Source organism: Bubalus bubalis, chromosome 16 (assembly GCF_019923935.1).
Source record: "Bubalus bubalis isolate 160015118507 breed Murrah chromosome 16, NDDB_SH_1, whole genome shotgun sequence".
NCBI classification, from domain to species: domain Eukaryota; kingdom Metazoa; phylum Chordata; class Mammalia; order Artiodactyla; family Bovidae; genus Bubalus; species Bubalus bubalis.
Genome location: NC_059172.1, coordinates 71,097,822 through 71,117,305, shown reverse-complemented (window position 1 = coordinate 71,117,305; position 19,484 = coordinate 71,097,822). Strand labels below are relative to the sequence as shown.

The 19,484-nt window shown below is 38.1% G+C and overlaps 1 protein-coding gene across 8 annotated transcripts in view; it reads left to right on the top strand.

The window, feature by feature from the left end:
- MTMR2 (myotubularin related protein 2) overlaps positions 1–19,086 on the top strand; it is a 114,992-nt gene extending 95,906 nt beyond the window's left edge. For 6 of the 8 annotated variants that reach the window (XM_006050568.4, XM_006050570.4, XM_044929784.2 and 3 more), the window contains 5 exons: positions 2,219–2,425; positions 5,527–5,619; positions 8,774–8,887; positions 10,698–10,874; positions 11,564–12,952. In XM_006050568.4, the coding sequence (XP_006050630.1) occupies positions 2,219–2,425; positions 5,527–5,619; positions 8,774–8,887; positions 10,698–10,874; positions 11,564–11,725 (753 nt within the window). In that variant the 3' untranslated portion in view covers positions 11,726–12,952. Of the gene's footprint in view, positions 1–2,218; positions 2,426–5,526; positions 5,620–8,773; positions 8,888–10,697; positions 10,875–11,205; positions 11,268–11,563; positions 12,953–18,462 lie in introns of those variants that run through there. The other 2 variants (XM_025266979.3, XR_006640103.1) reach the window with 2 other exon arrangements.
- Positions 19,087–19,484: the final 398 nt, after the last annotated feature.

The window sequence follows — 19,484 nt, the reverse complement described above, 5'->3', positions numbered from 1 at the left end:
ATTATAGTTATAAATATTTTCAGATAGGTCTGAATTTCAGTATCATAGCTTACCAAAATATAGATCTCTGTATATTATATATAGATCTCTATATAATATATGAGCACATATATTAATATTAGGAAATAAATGGAAATAGGATTTTTCATGTTGAAGAGTAGATTATACTCACATTAAGAGCTCTAAAATTAAGAAAAATTGAAGGCTAAATTGACCTCTTGAGAATTATAAACTATTTTGATTATTGTTTCTCTTCTAGAAACACAGAAGCTTGAATGTAGCAAAGTACATGAACGTTCTTCTTTTAGAGAGCATGGTCATGGGGACCGTCTATTACATTGTATGATGTGTAAATAGAAAACCGTAAGACTTGATTTGGAACTGACATTCACTGCAGCATTCTGTAAATTACAGGTCATTTTTTAGCAGGTACAACATTCTCTCCAAAAAACTGGCTATAACAGAAACACATTTCCTTGGACGAGGTACAATTGTGCCTGGACCACCTTCTCCTCCTTCAGTCTTCACACCTGCAGGGCTTACCCGCTCACTTTCTTTAGATCTCTGTTCAAACATCAACTTCTCAAAGATGCCTTTCCTAACCACCCCATACACAGTGACAGTTCTGCCTGTGCTCCTAGTGCTGGGTGGTACTTTTTCCCTTGTTGCCCTCTGACACACTGTTTCTTTGCATCTGGCCGCCTCACCTAAGTACAATATAAACTTCACTATGCCAGCACTTTGTTCCGTTTGCTGCTCTATAGTTCCAGCACTGTGAGCAGTGCCTACCGCATGGTAGAGGACTCCATAAATGTTTATCTTTAAGTGAATGAATGGATGAAGACAACCACTTTGGAGAACTCTTCCTTGTTGTCTTAGCTTTCCAACTGTTCTAACCCTTTAGGTCAATGATGTGTAATTTTGCATATATATTTGACTCATGTGCTCTGTGTGTGCTCATTCACTCAGTCATGTCCGAGTCTGTGATCCCACGGACTGCAGCCAACCAGGCTCCTCTGTCCACGGGATGTCCCAGACAAGGATATTGGAGTGAGTTACCATTTCCTTTTCCAGGGGATCTTCCTGACCCAGAGATCAGACCTGCGTCTCTGGTGTCTCCTGTATTGGCAGGTGGATTCTTTACCACTGTGCCACCTGGGAAGCCCCAGATTTGAATTACAGGTGGAAGTTATTTAAAAGAGTGAGTTAGGAATAATACAGACCAGGCTTTTTTTTTTTTTTCTTTTTTTTTTTAATGCTCACAGATAACTCTGATGCGTAGACAAGATTGAGATTGCTTCGGAGTACCCCACTTCCAAAATATACCTATGATTATGATTAAAAGGAGATCATCATGAGATTCTCTTAGCCTAGTATAGCATTTCTTTTATTTCACCCTTATCTGTGTTTGTGTAATCATGCTGTTCTTAAAATATGATTGGGCCATTGCAGAGTAGAGGGGGGCTCTATTGTTCAGTTTAAAGGATATTATACTGTGTGTTTCTCTTTAGGTTACATCTAATTCTATCTAGTTTTAACTCAAGATCAACTTAAGAGAAGATAAATTGTTTTGCAGAGAGAGCCTGCATATTTAAACAAAATACCTGAAATTATTTTAGATACCAGTGAAATTGACATAATAATATATTGGTCCAATGAGAATTTTTCATTCATACCAATATGTAAAAGTCAGCTTTCTCTAAAATTTTATGCTTTGCTTGCTGTGTTGTATAAAAACAGTAGAGTGAATGCTATAGAAACTAGAATATTTTCTAATATCCAGCTTTACTGCTTTCGTATTTATTCTGATTTGGTTAAGTATCACTGTTTTAAGTAACAGGTAAGAATTCAATTGGTGTATTATTTTTGCTTAAATGGATGATGTTGGAATATTTGAAGAATCTTAGAAATAGGTCTCTTTGGAACTTAATCCTTCTTTCTTATTAGTCATACTCTTGATTTGTTTAAAATCCGAAGTTACCTTTTGTTTGGATATTTCATTGTGTGGATTAATAGGAGTCTGCATTTTTGAGATTTTTCAGTTTTAAAAGCAAAGCGTCAGTATCTTCCACCATTCACAAAAATTCCTTTTAGGAAAGGACTGATGTTCTTTTCTCCACCTGTTTTTGAGATAGTCATCTCTGAACAAAACTATTACAAATTTTGAGGAATAAAGCATTTAATTAAAAAAAATTCATTTAAAAAATCCTTTTTTCAGCTTATTCTTGCAGGGGCTCTCAGGATTGCTGACAGGGTAGAGTCAGGAAAGACGTCTGTGGTGGTACACTGCAGCGATGGCTGGGACCGCACGGCCCAGCTGACTTCCCTGGCCATGCTCATGCTGGACGGATACTACCGCACCATCCGAGGGTTTGAAGTCCTTGTGGAAAAAGAGTGGCTGAGCTTTGGACATCGATTTCAGCTTGTGAGTGAAGAACCTTGACTCAGGGTATCACATGTGCATCTCACACAAGGCGTGTGAAGATCATGTCTTTTATTCACTTGATATTCATGTAAGACTGACCCTTTGTTCTAATGGGGTAAACTTCTCAACAGAAATTTGTCAGATTATTTAGAGGATCCTGGAGACGAGAGGTAAGATTCTCAGAGGCCTTGAAGTCCCCGAGAGTGTGATTTTTGGCAGCATTTTCTTAGGTTAGCTGAAAGACTTTCTGAAATATGTTTGCCCAGATGCTGTCTCTAATGTTAGCTATTAGTATCCACTAGCAGTGTTTATTTTAAAAAACCTTGCAAGAAATGGACATTTAAAGGTAGTCTGCTGCTTTAAACTTGAACTATTAAATAAAATTGGTCATCTGGCATATCCATTCAGATGGCTTATATTTTTCAACTCTCTATAAAATGTACTTACCATGATAAGACTGTTAAAAGAGTGACGTTTCAGTCATCCAGTGCTGCACATGTTCATATAAGTGTAACCAAAATCATAAACATTTCAGACTGTTTGAAGCTGCAGTGGATTCCTAAATTGCTGACTCTGACTACCTACTCCATTTCCCCCCTCCTGATTGTTAATCTGAAAGCAGGATTTGACAAAGCACATCTGATTCAGAGGGTATGTGCACATGTTTAATATAGGGTAATGATTCTCAAACTTTTTGATTTCTGGACCTCTTTCCATTTTTAACAATTATTGATGACCCCAAAGAACTTTGTTTATATCAGTATTTTCCATATTAGAAATTAAAATTTTAAAATGTATGTATTGTTTAAGGAAATAATCTATTTTCTTAGTCCATTTAGGCTACTTTATTTCTGTTTTGACAGCTGGAAGTCCAAGTTCAGAGTGCCAGCATGATAGGGTTCTGGTGAAGGCCCTCTTCCAGATTGCAGACTGCCAACCTTTCACTGTTATCTCTAATGGTGGAAGAGGGCTGGGGAGCTCTTTGGGGCCTGTCCCTTTTGATAAGAGCACTAGTCTCATTCATGAGGTTTCCACCCTCATGACCTTGGAGCTCCTAAAACTATCAAATTGAGCATTCGATTTTCAATATGTGAATTTTGGGGGACACAAACATTCAACCCATAGTCCTCTTATATATTAGCATGAATAACATTTTAAAGAAAAGTAACTAGCATAATATGTTAGGCAAGCATAAAGTTTTATGAGAAGAGTAGCATTATTCTACATTTTTTACAAGTTTCTTTAATATCTGGCTTAATAGAAGATAGATTTCATATCTACTTCTGCATTCAGTTTGTTGCAATATGTTCTGTTGATTGAAGATACGAGGAAAATTTGACCACATGCAGATAATATAGGTTGAAAAAAAGGGTATTTTAATTTTTTCCGGAGAATTGTGGATAGTTTTCTTTGCTACTGTGCCAAAACTTGACAAATGGTAGTTTCTTAGTGGTTATTTGTAATGTGGAATCTAAAACTAGCTCGATGAGGTTTTTGGTGTTTGTTCTATTAAATTCCGTTGGTATGTCTTGCATTTTGAATAAGTAGATCTTTTACCTTGCATGACTTTGTAATATCATGTGTTGGTAATTGGGAAAATACTGGCTTACTGATTTACACAGCTCCTCCAGTCTTAATGCATTTCATTATATATCATAAAATCACAAATATTAATATTACTACTAATTTTATCAGAAAAGTCTTTTAAGTACTATCAAACTCATTGTGGCAGGTAAAATTTTCCCTCAAACTTAACTTTGATTCAACAGCTTGAATTTCATCATTGGTAACAAATACTGTCCCTTGTTTTCTTTGAAGTGACACATTCACTTTTGTACATTTTCAAAAAAGATACCTACAAGATATTCAGGTCTTAGTAACCATGCTTCATATATCAATTGTTCTTTCACGTTAAAATGATGGTCCATGGAAAAGCTGTGTTTCCTGCATTCTACTTAAGTCTGTAACAGAAGCGCGTTATGTGTACTTCTCATTTTGTTACATAGGATACTTAAAAAATTATACTCCAAGGTGGAGATTTATTAAAGTTAATAAGAATTTTTACTGCTTCATCAAGGACATGGGCTTAAGAGAGATTGGCTTTTTTTCTTTGATTTAACTGCAAGTGTTTGGTAGGGTAAACATAATAACTATAGTATAGCTTGATTCCAATGCCTTGTTTCCTGATTTCCTCCTACGGTACCAAAAGTTTTCTTCCTTCATCACCTTTACACCATTCTGGAGGAGGACATGGCAACCTACTCCAGTATTCTTGCCTGGAGAATCCCCATAGATACAGGGGCCTAGTGGGCTGCAGTCCATGGGGTTGCAAAGAGTCGGACACAGCTGAGCAACTAAGCACGGCACGGTGCAAATGTCAACCCATTGAAAAAGGCAAAGCATGTCTTAGTAATATTATGAAAATAGTTTTGAACTCTCAGACCTCTCCCACTGCTGGAAATCTGGATCACTCTTTTAGAATCACTGCCTTGGGTTATAGGGTAGGTGTTTATCTCAGTCATCTGGAGCAGAGGTCCTCAGAGGAGAAAAAAGATTAAGAAAGTAGGTGAGTGCATGCTTGAGGGGAGATATCAAGCATTTTTTAAAAGTTTTCAAAGATTTGTGCTGATGTAATTCTTTTTGAAAGACCACCTGGAGCTCCAATGCAGTAGGTCCCCCTCTTGCCCTGGACAAGGTGCTAAAGGAGACCTGTGCTTCCTGGGGCTAGTGTACAAGGAACTGTTAATGTTCAGGGCACAGTAAATCTTCAGGACAAAAATCTGGGCTCTGAGGACTGACTTCCTGTTTCCCATTGTCAGCTTTTTAGGATCTAAGCTTCATTTGTTAAACAGACTTGTAATTCCTGTTACAGGTGTCTCCTGCCAGGAAATAATTGGACAGGTTGCAGATTGAAATGCTAATAGACATTTCTTCTTGGTGGAATTTAGTGATTTCTGTTTTCCTTGCAGTGCTCTTTCAAAAAGATTTTCTGAATTTATAAAATATTGAGCAAATGTTACTTTTCTTGAAAAATAAAGTTATTTTCATCAAAAGGTGAAAAATCCTACAAAGCTCATATAATATTTCACTCTTTGCTTCAGAGAGTTGGCCATGGAGATAAGAACCATGCAGATGCAGACAGATCACCCGTTTTTCTTCAATTTGTTGACTGTGTCTGGCAGATGACAAGACAGGTAATTTATCTGGGATATACATTCTTAGATCTCTTTTAAGCTATCCAGTCAGAGTTGCGTTTGGTCACTGACTATCTTACATTTCATGTAAAGTGGAAGTTCTTATAAGTTTCCTAGATACTAGAAGTATTATCACATTAAATTATTTCATTTAATATTTTTAATTTGTGTTAAATAATGATAATATATTCACTCAAAAATTCATTTATACATTGCTAAAGTCTGGTGGGCTGCAGTCCATGGGGTCGCTACAAGTCGGACGTGACTGAGCGGCTTCACTTTCACTTTTCACTTTCACGCAATGGAGAAGGAAATGGCAACCCACTCCAGTGTTCTTGCCTGGAGAATCCCAGGGACGGGGGAGCCTGGTGGGCTGCCGTCTATGGGGTCACACAGAGTCGGACACGACTGAAGCGACTTAGTAGTAGTAGTAGTAGTAAAGGAGGTAAAGAAATGAAATAGGCAAGGTAACTCAAAATGAAGTCCTATTTTAGGCAGTTTTGATGAAAAAATGTGTTTAGATGGAAATCATGGCAACATATAGATGAAATAGATTCAGTTTTTTTGTTTTTAGGTATGGAGCGAAAGATTATGTGCTTTAGAGCCATCAACATTCTAGAAAATGATTTAAAATATTACCGTGAATAGGTTTAGTGTTTTGGAAAGATACAAGAGGAGATTGAAAAACACCTGATTTATTATGGGATAACTTTACTAATGAGGTAAAGAGTTCATGTCTTTTTTTTTTTCTTTTTTTTTTTTTTTTTTTAAATTTTATTTTTAAACTTTACATAACTGTATTAGTTTTGCCAAATAAAGAGTTCATGTCTTAAAGATGTTTAACTCATGATAAATAATCTGAGAACCCCAAAGTTAGGTACAGCTCAGTGGTATATCAATTATTTATCCAGGAGTTTCATTAGACCTCAAACCACTGGGAGCCTGGTTGGTTTTTCGCTGGACTGCCATGGGAATGTACAGTAGGGCCCTTGCTGGCTGTGCTTGGCGTTAGCATTGTATTTCAGCTTCAATAAAATATTCTTTACTTCATTAAGAGAAAAACTAAATAAGACTTTTTTTTTTTTTTTTTTTTAATCATTTGGCTGTATCTCTATATTGGCAGTGTGGAGTCTTACCCACTGGACTGCCAGGGAAGTCTGGACCCACTTTTAACTATTACCATATCCTATTTTAAGATAGTATTTGACAGTGTTGGGAAAAATCAAATATGCCTTATCAGGGGACTACAAAAGGCATCGCTGATGGTTAAGTGTACTGCTTTCCAGGGAGAATATCTTGAAAGGAGCAACTCTTGCTTCTGGTATATTTGTTAGAAAAACAAAATAGATCACATTTACCGATTGCATAGGAGAATACATGACAAATATACTTCTTTCTTAGTAATTGTGTTAACTTTTTATATGCCATACATCTAAAAGCAGTTTACTCTTGCTTTTGAGCTTAAGTTGCTAAGTAATGTTAAATCTTATTTCACTGATAGAACTTAAAATACACTATATATGTATAAATAAAAAAATATATATTTTTTTGTTATATAAGTGTATATAATAAATACACTTTATTATACATGTCTGCTTATATTTTTCTTTGGTATTTTCCTCCTGACCATGTGAGATAGTAATAATGTTTGTTGGCAGTCATCAGTTTTATAAATAATTGAATGTTTGTGCAGAGACTTAAATAGCAAATTTATCAAAAGGACCAGTTGTGTTACAATTAGCCAGATTCTGTGTCTCCTCCTGCCCTCATCATCATCTCTCACTGCTGGGATCAGGAAGCAGGATGAAGGGCCCTTCAGATTTTAAACATATAAGGAGAACAAAATATTCCTTCTCTGTTCAGGATTTTAAAAACAATAGCAGCAACTAATGTTCTATTTAAATAATGCTATTTTAGTTGTGTTTGTGAGGAAATTCCACTAATTAAGCTGTTTTCTCATAACTGAGCTAATAGTTTTGCCAAGAAGATGAAAGGCTAATCATGGGCTTAACTTCTTTGAATTGCTATGTAATGATGTAGGGTGCATTCATGGTTGGCTAATAAATAAGCTGTTTAAGAGTAACAGTACAGGAGATGGGATTTATTCTGTAAATGGATGGATGGAATTTGACAAAGTTTTTATGATTAATTGGCTTTATGTTGGCATGTGCTTTATCACCTGCTTCATTCACTTCAGAACCACAAAAATTATTATTGAAGAGTAAATTGTTTAAGAAGATAAATTTGCCTTGTTATCCTGCTTATAAATTTAGGAAATTTGAAGGCAAAGTTGTCTTCACTCTTGTCCCTTCTGTGTGCAGTTTGTGCTGTTTTCATCCACTATTGGGTAGGGATCATTGTAAGAAAAACTTGGCACCAGTATTTATTTACTAAGCCCACAATCCAAATATTCATGGAATTCCTTTTCACAGTCCTGTAAATGGTACAGTCTTACATAGAAGCTTTCAAATAATTCTTGAAACAGTAAATGGTTAGGATGGATTATACTAAATCCTTTACCTTCCTGGGATCTGTAATTGGTCCTTGATAAATTACCCCCAAATTGTGTTGTTTGTGCAAGACACCCAGTCAAATACCTGTCCTAGTTAAAAAGAGTGAATTTTCTCTTTTAAGAAAGGCTGCCAAAGTACTGGATTATAAGATATCATGGTTTGAGTGCATGTTCCTTGAAAAGATGAGTAAGGTTGGCTTTTAAATGAGCCGCACATCTCCTTTTCTCAAGACATTGATATTTTTTGTGTAATTCCTAAAAAACTATGCTGTTGAAAATTGAAAGAAAAATCTTACTGTGTTGCTTATGGTCATTCTTGGCAGAGAAAGACAAGTCAGATCAGCCTCAAGTTGAGGGTTAACTGATATAAATGGACAGAAGAGCAGCAAGATCAGAGCATTCAGATTCTTACTGTACAAGAAAAGGAGATATTAGGAGAACTTATCTCAGCAAAGTGATATTTGCTGAAAACCAAGCAAATAGTAATATTAATAATACTGTAATAGCTTAGAAATATATAGTTTTTGAGTACTGTTTAGCCTAATTTTAAGAAGTTTTACAAAGCACCCACCAATGTACAGGGATGAACATGCTTGGGAAGCTGTCCTAATTATTTTGTGTGTTTTGCTGTTTGATTCGCAGTTTCCTACAGCATTTGAATTCAATGAATATTTTCTCATTACCATTTTGGACCACCTATATAGCTGTTTATTTGGAACATTCCTCTGTAACAGTGAACAGCAGAGAGGCAAAGAGGTAACACATGACCCCTGCCCGTCCCGCCTCTGTCTATATATACATGCTTTCTCTAGTGAGTGCAGCCTGGGATGGCTTTCAGCTGAACAGTTGTTCTTTTGCATGATGCCTTTGGCCATGTGTTCTTTTATGTACTATAGTATGCTCACTTCTTTCTACACGTCTGAGCTTGATCCATCTTAAAGTACCTCTGTCGTGAGGATGGGTAGGAGGCAGCATCTGCTGAATGGAACTGAAGTATGTGGTGTCTTAGGAGCGCTCGTGTACCTGTTACCACACTTCCTGCAGGATGGAAGTCCATCAAAAGCAGGTGCAGCAAGATATAATTAGCAAAAAATACACATTTGAATGAACGCACAGCTCAATTCCCAAATACATTCTCATACATATGAACCATTTTAGTTTTTTTTAAATTGTAAAATAATAGCATAAAACATTCAAACACTGAGAAGATATTAAGGAGAAAGTTAAATTTCTTACCCCACTTGCCAAGAGATATCACTTTTCAGTGGTTGGTATTATTTATAGGAAATGTATAACGATTAAGTTTCAAGTTTTACTTCTGTGTTCCTCAGAACACATCTGCCTTATGTATGAAGTTCTAAATTATCTTGATTAGTGTCTCCCTCTGCTTCAATTTCCATTCTAAAAAATGGGACTCTCAAATAGGTTTTTCATGCTTTTCTGTAAAGCCTAGTGGCAAAGAATGCTTGGTCTGGAGCTAGGCTGCCTGGGTTCAAATCTTAGATCTTTCACTTACTGTGTGAAGTTGAGCAAGTTAATTTCAGCTTCTGTAAAGTAGGGATAATAGTACTTAACTTATGTACTTAATAGTGCTTACTATTGTGAGGATTAAATAAAATAAACCATACAAAACACTGTGATAATGGCCATGTAGTAAGTGCTTCCTAGACTAGAAGTTCCTTGAAGATAGATATTAAATTTTTAAAATCACCCTTACATCTTCAGTAAATATTTCTATGCACACAAGCCAATCAAGAATTTATTGAATGTTAGATAATCAGTGGATAACTTCCAAAGAGACTTTTAGTTTTTGAGAGCCTCAAGTAGGATTTACTATATCTTAAAAAAAAATTTTTTTTAAACTGAGCTATAATTTGCATTCCATAACATTCGCTTTCAAAGCATATAATTTAGTGATTTTCAGCATATCTAGGGTTGTATAGTCATCACCACCATTAATTTCAGAACATTGGGAAGAAACCCCATGCCTGTTAGTAGTTACTACCTGCCCATTCCCGTCTCCTCTCAGACCGACTCCGTAATCTCTCTTGGTTTGCCTCTTGCAGACATTTCATAGAAATGGAATCACTTGGGATGTGGCCTTTGTGTCTGGCTTCTTTCAATTAGCGTAATGTTTTCAAGGTTTAATTTGTTTTTATTAGCATTATTTCAGTTCCTTTTTATTACTGAATGATATTCCGTTGTATCATTGTTACATTTCATCCATCTACCGGATGATGGACTTGGATTGTTTCTACTTTTCGGTCGTTGTGACCGATGGCTGCTTTCACCATTGTGCAGAAAGTTGCCCATGCATGTGTTTTCACTCGTCTTGGATGTATATAAGGAGTGGAATTGCTGGTATGGTAACTCTGTTTACCTTTTTGGGGACTGCACTGTTTTCCACCGCTCTCTAATTTTAATCGAAGTGGTGCTGTTGCCAAAGTGTCTGAGTTCTATCCCTCTAAAACAGTTTAACTGATCCCAAATGCCTTTTGACAAATTTCATCTAAAGTACCATTAGCTTGTGTAGTGGAGAACCTTAACCTATTTTTCCTTCTTATAGAATCTTCCCAGGAGGACTGTGTCGCTGTGGTCTTACATAAATAGCCAGCTGGAGGACTTCACTAATCCCCTCTACGGGAGCTATTCCAATCATGTCCTTTACCCAGTAGCCAGCATGCGCCACCTAGAGCTCTGGGTGGGATATTACGTAAGGTGGAACCCCCGGATGAAGCCCCAGGTATATGCCCTGCAATATCCAGTGAGAGGTTTTATCCAGGCAGTTGTATGAATTACTTTTGTCCCCTTTACGGCTAGAAAAGTTATCTGTGCATATTTAAAATTTCCATTTTTTCCTGTTAACAGTCACGGTGGGATAGTAGAAGAGGCACAGCGGTAGGGATGAGTGGTGCCCTGGCTCTGTCGTGTCTGGCTTTTTGGCCTTGCACAGGTCACTCCTGCTTGTTCTCGTCTTCTCTCCACAGTTAAATGAGGGTGCTGGGCTGGATAACTTCTAAAGGTTGGGGAAAATGCTTTAGGGGAGTTAAAAGCCATTTTTTAAAACGTTACAGAATATTTGCTGCCTAGAACTGTTTAAAGGACTAAAAGTCTGCAACTAAATGACAGGAAATCTGTAAGTACTGGCTTTTAGATTATGTTGTTTCTTAATTATTTGCTGCATTTGGCCAAGCACCAGTTTCAAGATGTTCTGTGGAAACACCTGGGGAGACCAGGGAGGCCAGTGAAAGAGCTGCGGGTCAGTGGAGTTGTTGAAGTTAGTTTTCACTGCTGTTCGGGAAAGGTGGGCGTGGTCCCATAGCTGAAAGCACACACTGGACATTTAGGGAGGAAGCTAAATACCAGAATGATTTGACTTCGGGTTTGTTCCGGATTGCTTAGTTAAGTAACTTTATGGTATTGCTCTCGTAGGAGCCCATTCACAACAGATATAAAGAGCTTCTTGCTAAACGGGCAGAGCTTCAGAAGAAAGTAGAGGAGCTACAGAGAGAGATTTCCAACCGATCAACCTCATCGTCCGAGAGAGCCGGCTCCCCGGCGCAGTGCGTCACGCCTGTGCAGACGGTCGTGTGATGCGCCGCTCGATGGGGCGCGGTCGCCGTGAACTCTGATGACAGTGGCAGCTTCATGAGGAGGAGGGCTTCTAAACATAGAACCCGTCTGGGAGAGAACTTCAGTCACTTTATTTATTTCAGATCTCTCTAGGATGAGTTCAGAACTGTAGCAGTGCAGGTGGTTTAAGGGAAATAACCTCACGTGTAATTACATGATTACAACACTAATCTTCTAAGTCGCCCAAAGAATATAAAATGCTTGAATCCTCGCTCCACAGTGGGAACAAGTTTCTGATTTTCAAAGGAAAATACTGTCTCAGAAGTTTTGGTGTCTGCTAAAATCAAAACACAAACTACTTGAGAACAACACTTCCTGGCGGAAGAGCGCTCATTGCACAGAAGGTGGAGCATCAGTCTTCCAACCAATCCTGACATTCCGTGGACTTGGGCATACTGGGCCCCGTGTAGATAAATCAAGATGGGTCATGCTCCTTTCTCAACATCATGGGTTTGTCTTTTTTGTAGTAAGTAATTTACCATTCAAAACCCATGTTCTTCATATGTAATAGGGTATATGATATTGAGGCTATTATAGTGTAGTAGTAGTTGAAAATTATTGCCGTCATTATTTATGTGCTTAATTTAAGATATATTAGGTAGCTATTCCAAAAGATGCCTTACAGATGTGCTTGGGAGGAGACTGCAGGGGAGAGAGTGGCAGCTGTCCAGGATTTCAGAGAGTTCCACATCCTTCAGATCAGTTACTGAAAACATCATGAAACGTATTTTGAAAACTCTATCTGCCCTACTTTATCTTACTTACTTTTTTGTATGTGTTTGAAGACAGAAGTTAATTGGTGAGTTTTGAGGCTGTATTTAAAAGTTTAGTAGGATTGACGTTTTTATGAAGTCTGTATAAAGAGCATATGATGAGAAGTACTGTGCTCAAATTTTACATGAAATATTTTACCGCTACTTTCCTTGGCAAATTCTATAATTCCACCAAATGATTAAGTCTACCAAAGAACTTATTGCATGTAAAGATATATTACAATCTCCATGCCAGTAAAGGGAATCCTGCCTCACTTTTTGCCTGCTACAGGAAGAGTCTAGCGCTGGTATAAACACTCGACTCCCTGGTGTCTGTTTTACTCTGTATAAGAGCCATATGTTATATACTGTAACACACAGGAGCTTCTTGTCCCTTGGGTCTTTAATTAAAAGAAAATTTCAACTGACTTTTAAACTTTGTCCTTGTTCTAAATTGTCTTAAGTTGCATTTGCAGAAATTTTTTTTTTTTTTTTGAGGAAAGGGTGTTTCATAGCAGCTGCTTTAAGAGAAACGTTCAATTTGAACTGACAGGGAATTCCCTGGTAGTCCAGGGATTAGGACTCTGCACTTCCACTGCAGGGGGCATAGGTTCCACCCTGACTGGGGAACTAAGATCCTACATGCTGCAGCCAAAAAAAAGATATGTAAAATTTGAACTGATAAATAATACTCAAAAATAGCATTTTTTTACTTGTTAACTCAGTAGACTGAACCTATGCCCTGCTCTTGATTTTGCAATGAGTAAGTATAATTTCTGTTATTAATATATCCAATATTAGCAATAAAGGACAGAAATAATATGGACCTAACAGAAGCAGAAAATTTTAAAAACAGATAGCAAAAATACACAGAAAAACTATACCAAAAAAGGTCTTAATGACCAGGATAACCACAATGGTGTCATCACTCAACTAGAGCCAGACACCCTGGAGTGTGAAGTCAAGTGGGCCTTAGGAAGCATTACTACAAACAAAGGTAGTGGAGGAGATGGAATTCTAGCTGAGCTCTTTAAAATCCTAAGAGATGATGCTGTGAAAGTGCTGCACTCAATCTGTGAGCAAATCTGGAAAATTCAGCAGTGGCCACAGGACTGGAAAAGTTCAGTTTTCATTCCATCCCAAAGAAGGGCAGTGCCAAAGAATGTTCAAACTACTGCCCAAGTGCACTCATTTCACATGCTAGTAAGGTAATGCTCAAAATTCTTTAAGCTAGGCTGCAATAGTACGTGACCCGAGAACTCCAGATGTACAAGCTGGATTTAGAAAAGGCGGAGGAACCAGAGATCAAATTGCCAGCATCTGTTGGATCATAGAAAACAAAGAAATTCCAAAAAAAGAAAATCTACTTCTGCTTTATTGACTACACTAAAGCTTTTGACTGGGTGGATGACAACAAACTGGAAAATTCTTCAAGAGATGGGAATACCAGACCACCTTACTGCCTCCTGAGAAACCTGTATGCCGGTCAAGAAGCAACAGTTAGAACTGGACATGGAACAACGGACTGGTTCCAAATTGGGAAAGGAGTATGTCAAGGCTGTGTATTGTCACCCTGCTTATTTAACTCACATTTGGAGTACATCATGGGACATGCCAGGCTGGATGAAACTCAAGTTCTATCAAGATTTTTGGGAGAAATATCAATAACCTCAGATGTGCAGATGACACCACCCTAATGGCAGAAAACAAAGAACTAAAGAGCCTCTTGATGAAAGTGAAAGAGGAGAGTGAAAAAGCTGGCTTAAAACTCAACATTCAGAAAACTAAGATCATGGCATCTGGTCCCATCACTTCATGGCAAATAGATGCACAAACAGTGACAGACTTGATTTTCTTGGGCTCCAGAATCACTGCAGATGGTGACTGCAGCCATGAAATTAAAAGATGCTTGCTCCTTGTAAGAAAAAGCTATGGCAAACCTAAACAGCATACTAAAAAGCAGAGACATCACTTTTCCAATGAAGGTTTGTATAGTCAGAACTAAGGTTTTTCCAGTAGTTATGTGTGGATTTGAGAGTTGAACCATAAAGAAGGCTGAGCACTGAAGAACTGATGCTTTTGAACTGTGGTGTTGGAAAAGACTTGAGAGTCCCATGGATTTCAAGGAGATCAAACCAGTCAATCCTAAAGGAGATCAACCCTGGATATTCATTGGAAGGACTGATGCTAAAGCTGAAGCTCCAATACGTTGGCCACCTGATGTGAAGAACTGACTCATTGGAAAAGACCCTGATGCTGGGAGGGATTGAAGGCAGGAGAAGTGGGTGACCGAGGATGAGATGGTTGGATGGCATCACTGACTCAATGGACATGAGTTTGAGGAAACTCCAGGAGATGGTGAAGGACAGGGAGGCCTGGCATGCTGCAGTCCATGGAGTTGCAAAGAGTCGGACACAACTGAGCGACTGAACAACAGTAAGCAAAAGTGGTACCATAATGATTTGGTCATTGCCTGAAATTTGTTACAAGAATATTTATAACAGTATTGACATGACCAGTCCGTTAATATTAAAGCTACATTTTCTAAATCCGTTCTCCATCCATTTTGCGATCTCCCTCACTTACCTTTGCAGGAGTCTCCAAAATGGAGTGCCTTTAAGATAACCCTGTAGTGAAGACGTCAGCATCATGATGGCACAAGTGCTTCCTTTTCTCTCCCTTTTACTTGTAACGAGTCAGACATGCATAACCGGACAGAAGTGCCTCTGCACAGCACACCAGGACACCTGAGATTCCTCTGTCTGCGTATCTGAAACTGTCTGGATGAACCCCCAGAGGAGGCCCGGGAGCCGGAGATTTGTGGTGACACCGGCTTCAGCAGCAGCGCCGACCTGCCCGGCAGAGGAGGGGCAAAGTGAAAGGGGCGAGTACAAGTCTGCCCAGCTCTGGGGCTGCAGTTGGAGGGTCCCACTGCTCTTCAGCAACACACTGGGTTTCTGAGGAGAATCTCCATGACAGACCAGTAGTTAGTAAAGAGATTGAATCAGTAATCAAAAAATCAAAAATGCCACAACACTTAAGCTGCAGAGCCAGATGGCTTCCGTGGTGAATTCTAGCAGTCATATAAAGAATCAGTACAATCTTCCTCTAAACACTTGCAAATACTGAGGAGGAGGGAACAACTGCAAACTCATCTACAAGTACATTGATACCAAAACCAGATGAGGATACAAGAAAATTAGACTCGTATCTCTGCTGAATATAGATACAGAAATTCTCTTAGCAAACCAAATTCAAGAACACACAAAAAGGATTATATACCATGACCAAATGGGACTGATCCCTAGTGAGGATGGCTTAACATATGCAAATCAATAAATGTAATATATCATGTCAATAAAGTGAAAGAAAAGCTACATAACCATTTTAGTAGATGCAAAAAAAGATAAACATCTTTCATGACAAAATACAACATCCTTTCATGATAAGAACCTTTAACAGTTTGGGTAAAAAAAGAACATACCTCAGTAAAGGCTGTATGCCCCAAACCAACAGCTATCAATGGAGAAATGCTGAAAGTTTTCCCTCCAAGATCAAGAAGAAGACAGTGAGGCCCACTCTCACCATATAATGAACTCTTGTTCATTATAGTACTGGAATTCCTAGTTAGAGCAGCTAGGCAAGACAGAAAAGGCATCCAAATCAGGAAGGAAAGAGTAAACTTCTCTATTTGCTGATGATTTGATTTTATACGGATATAATCGTGGTGTCAACCAAAAAACTATTGGAACTAATCAACATTTTCAATAAAGTTATATCATGCAGAAGTCAGTTGTATTCCTTTACAATAATGATGAAGTACTGAAAACTGTCCCACTCAAAATAGCATTAAAAGCAATAAACTGTTGAGGAAAAGTTTTAGGAAGTGAAAGATCCATACAATGAAAACGATAAGACTTTGTTGAAGGAAATCAGAGGACACAAATGGAAACATCCTATGCCCATAGAGTCGAAGAATTAAAATCGTTAAGATGACTGACTGTTACTGCTCAAAGCTATCTATAGATTGAATGCAGTTCCCATGAAAATACCAAAGGCATTCTTTACAGACACAGAAGAAACAATCCAAAAATTTTTGTGGAACCACAAAACAAAACCCCAAATAGCCAAAACAATCCTGGGTAAAAAGAACTAAGCTGTGGGAATCATGCTTTCAGATTTCAAACTATACTATTAATACAAAACCACAGTAATAAAAACAGTATGTTACTGGCACAAGAAATAGACACACTGACCACTGGAATAGAAAGACCAGAATTAAATCCCACTGAGAGAAAAGTGAAAGTGTTGGTAGCTTAGTCGTGTCCACCTCTTTGTGACCCCCATGGGCTGTCGCCTGCCAGGCTCCTGTGTCCATGGAACTCTACAGGCAACAATACTGGAGTGGGTTGCCATTCCCTTCCCCAGGGGATCTTCCTGACCCAGGGATCGAACTCTGGTCTCCTGCATTGCAGGCAGATTCTTTGCCATCTGAGTCACCAGGGAAGCCCAAGAATACTGAAGTGGATAACCTATCTGTTCTCCAAGGGAACTTTCTGATTCAGGAATCAAACCGGGGTCTCCTGCATTGCAGGTGGATTCTTCAGCTGAACTAGCAGGGAATCCCAAATCGGATGCCTACCTAACGCCATTCACAAAACTTAAATAGTGGTAAGTGTTGTGAATAAAACAGCCTAATGTGATATTAATAAGGCATTGAGGGGCAATTTTTGAAATGTAATCAAAGAAGGCCTGCTTTGAATATATTAACATAAATCATACATTAAAATAATTAAAATAATTAACTTGAAATGGATCAAAGCCTTAAACCTAAGACCTGATGCCATAAAACTTCTAGAAGGGAAGATGCTCGATATTGGTCTTGGCAATGGTATTTTTTGGACATGATGCTAAAAGCACAAACAACAGAAGCAGAAAACAAAGACGACTACATCAAACTCAGAAGCTTCTGCACAGCAGAAGAGACAAAGGATGAAAAAATAGCCTAGTGAAAGGGAGAAAATTTTTACACCCCACATAGAGTAAGTCCCACTATAACAAACCTTCAAGCTGGGACTCGCAAAGACGCAAACAGGCCTTCACAGGGCCAATCACGTAAGTTCAGGTGTCTGGCGTACATAATCGTGCCTGCATCCTCTACGAGTGGTTGTGCGTTTGTGCACTTTGCTGTACACTACCATAGTGTACAGTACTTTATTTCAAGCCCAGGATGCACAGAAGCAAGCATAAAAGCAGTGGTGTATAACCAATTGTGTGAGTTGGGTACCTAGGCTAACTTTGTTGTACTTACAAATTGGACTTACAAATGTGCTCTTGGAATGGAACTGGTTCACACGTAGGAGACTTACTGTTTTAAATAAGCGGTTAATATCCAAAATATATTTAAACAAAAATGCAACTTAGTAACAATGAAAAAAATCCAAATGAAAAATGGACAAAACTAAATGGACATTTTTCCAAAGAGGACATCAGAGTGGTCCAAGGGTACATGAAAAGATGTTCAGCATGCCTAATCTGCAGGGAAATGGAAATAAAAACCACAATGAGGTACCAATTCATACCTGTTAGAATGGTTATCATCAAGAAGATATGTAACAGGTGCTGGCTGGTGAGGATGTGGAGAAAAGGGAACCCTTATACAGTTGCCAGTTAAGAGGTATGAACTGTGCAGGTCCACTCGGATGTTTTTCAATAGTTAGATACTACAGTACGACATGATCTGGGGTTGGATCTGTGGGTGCAGACATACTGTTCAAGGGTTAACTGTACACAGTTGATGGGAATGTAAACTGGTCCAACTGTTATGTAAAATACAGAGGTTCATCCAAAAACTAAAAATAGATCTCATACTTCCAGGTAAGGAACCAAAGTAAATGAAAATAGGATTTCAAAGAAAATAATGCATTATTCCCATGTTTTCTGCAGCATTATTCACAGCAGCCAAGATATGGAAGCAACCTAAATCCATCAGTGAATGAATGGATACAAATAATGGATATATACACACAGAATATTATTCAGTCTTGAGAAAGGATTCCAGTCATTTGCAACATGGAGGAGCCCTGAGCACATTACGCTAAGTCAGAGAAAGACACTGTGTGGTCTCATATGTTGACTCTAAAAACATCAAACTTATAAAAATCAGTAAAATAGTGGTTAGCAGGAGATGGACAAGATTGATGTTAAGGGTACAAACTTGCAACAAGTAGTAAATAACCCATAGAGATAATGCACAATGTAATGACTGCAGACAACAATATTGAACTATAGTTATATGTGATAAATGTGATAAATGGCACTACAGTGGCAATCATATTACAATATATAAATGTATCAAAGTAACACACTATACACCTTGAATTTGTACAATGTTACATGTCACATTTGTTCTATTTGAAAACCTCTTTACAATAAAGATGTTTCTAACAAAGCTACTTACAAGCTGTGTTCCCGCAGTGTCATTTCAGGGATTGGAAGTGATACCCATTTTGAAATGCATGTAGTTAAGTATTTAGAAAGACATAATAAAGATTGTTTCCAACAAAGCTACTTGATGCTGTATTCAGCAGTGTTATTTCAGTGCATGCAAGTGATAACCCATTCTGTAATGCATGTGTTCAAACAAACAAACACCCTTATAATAAAGGTGTTCCTAACAGAACTAAAAGATAATCCATTGGGGTGTGTTTGGAAGCTGGGGAGAACAGTCTTAGCACTTTATATCTACAGTTATACTATGTTTATCTGACTATTGGTTGCACAGGTCTACTTTTTCCTTTATGATTAGGGATATGAAATTTACCGACAAACTTGTGTGGTTAAGTCAAAGCTCCTGAGTCTCCTGGCACTCGTCTGCTTACCCTTCTATTCTCACTGGCATAAACTCAACTTTTATGTGCAAGTACTACTCAACTGGCCCCAATTCTCCCATGTAAAGTGCAGATTCC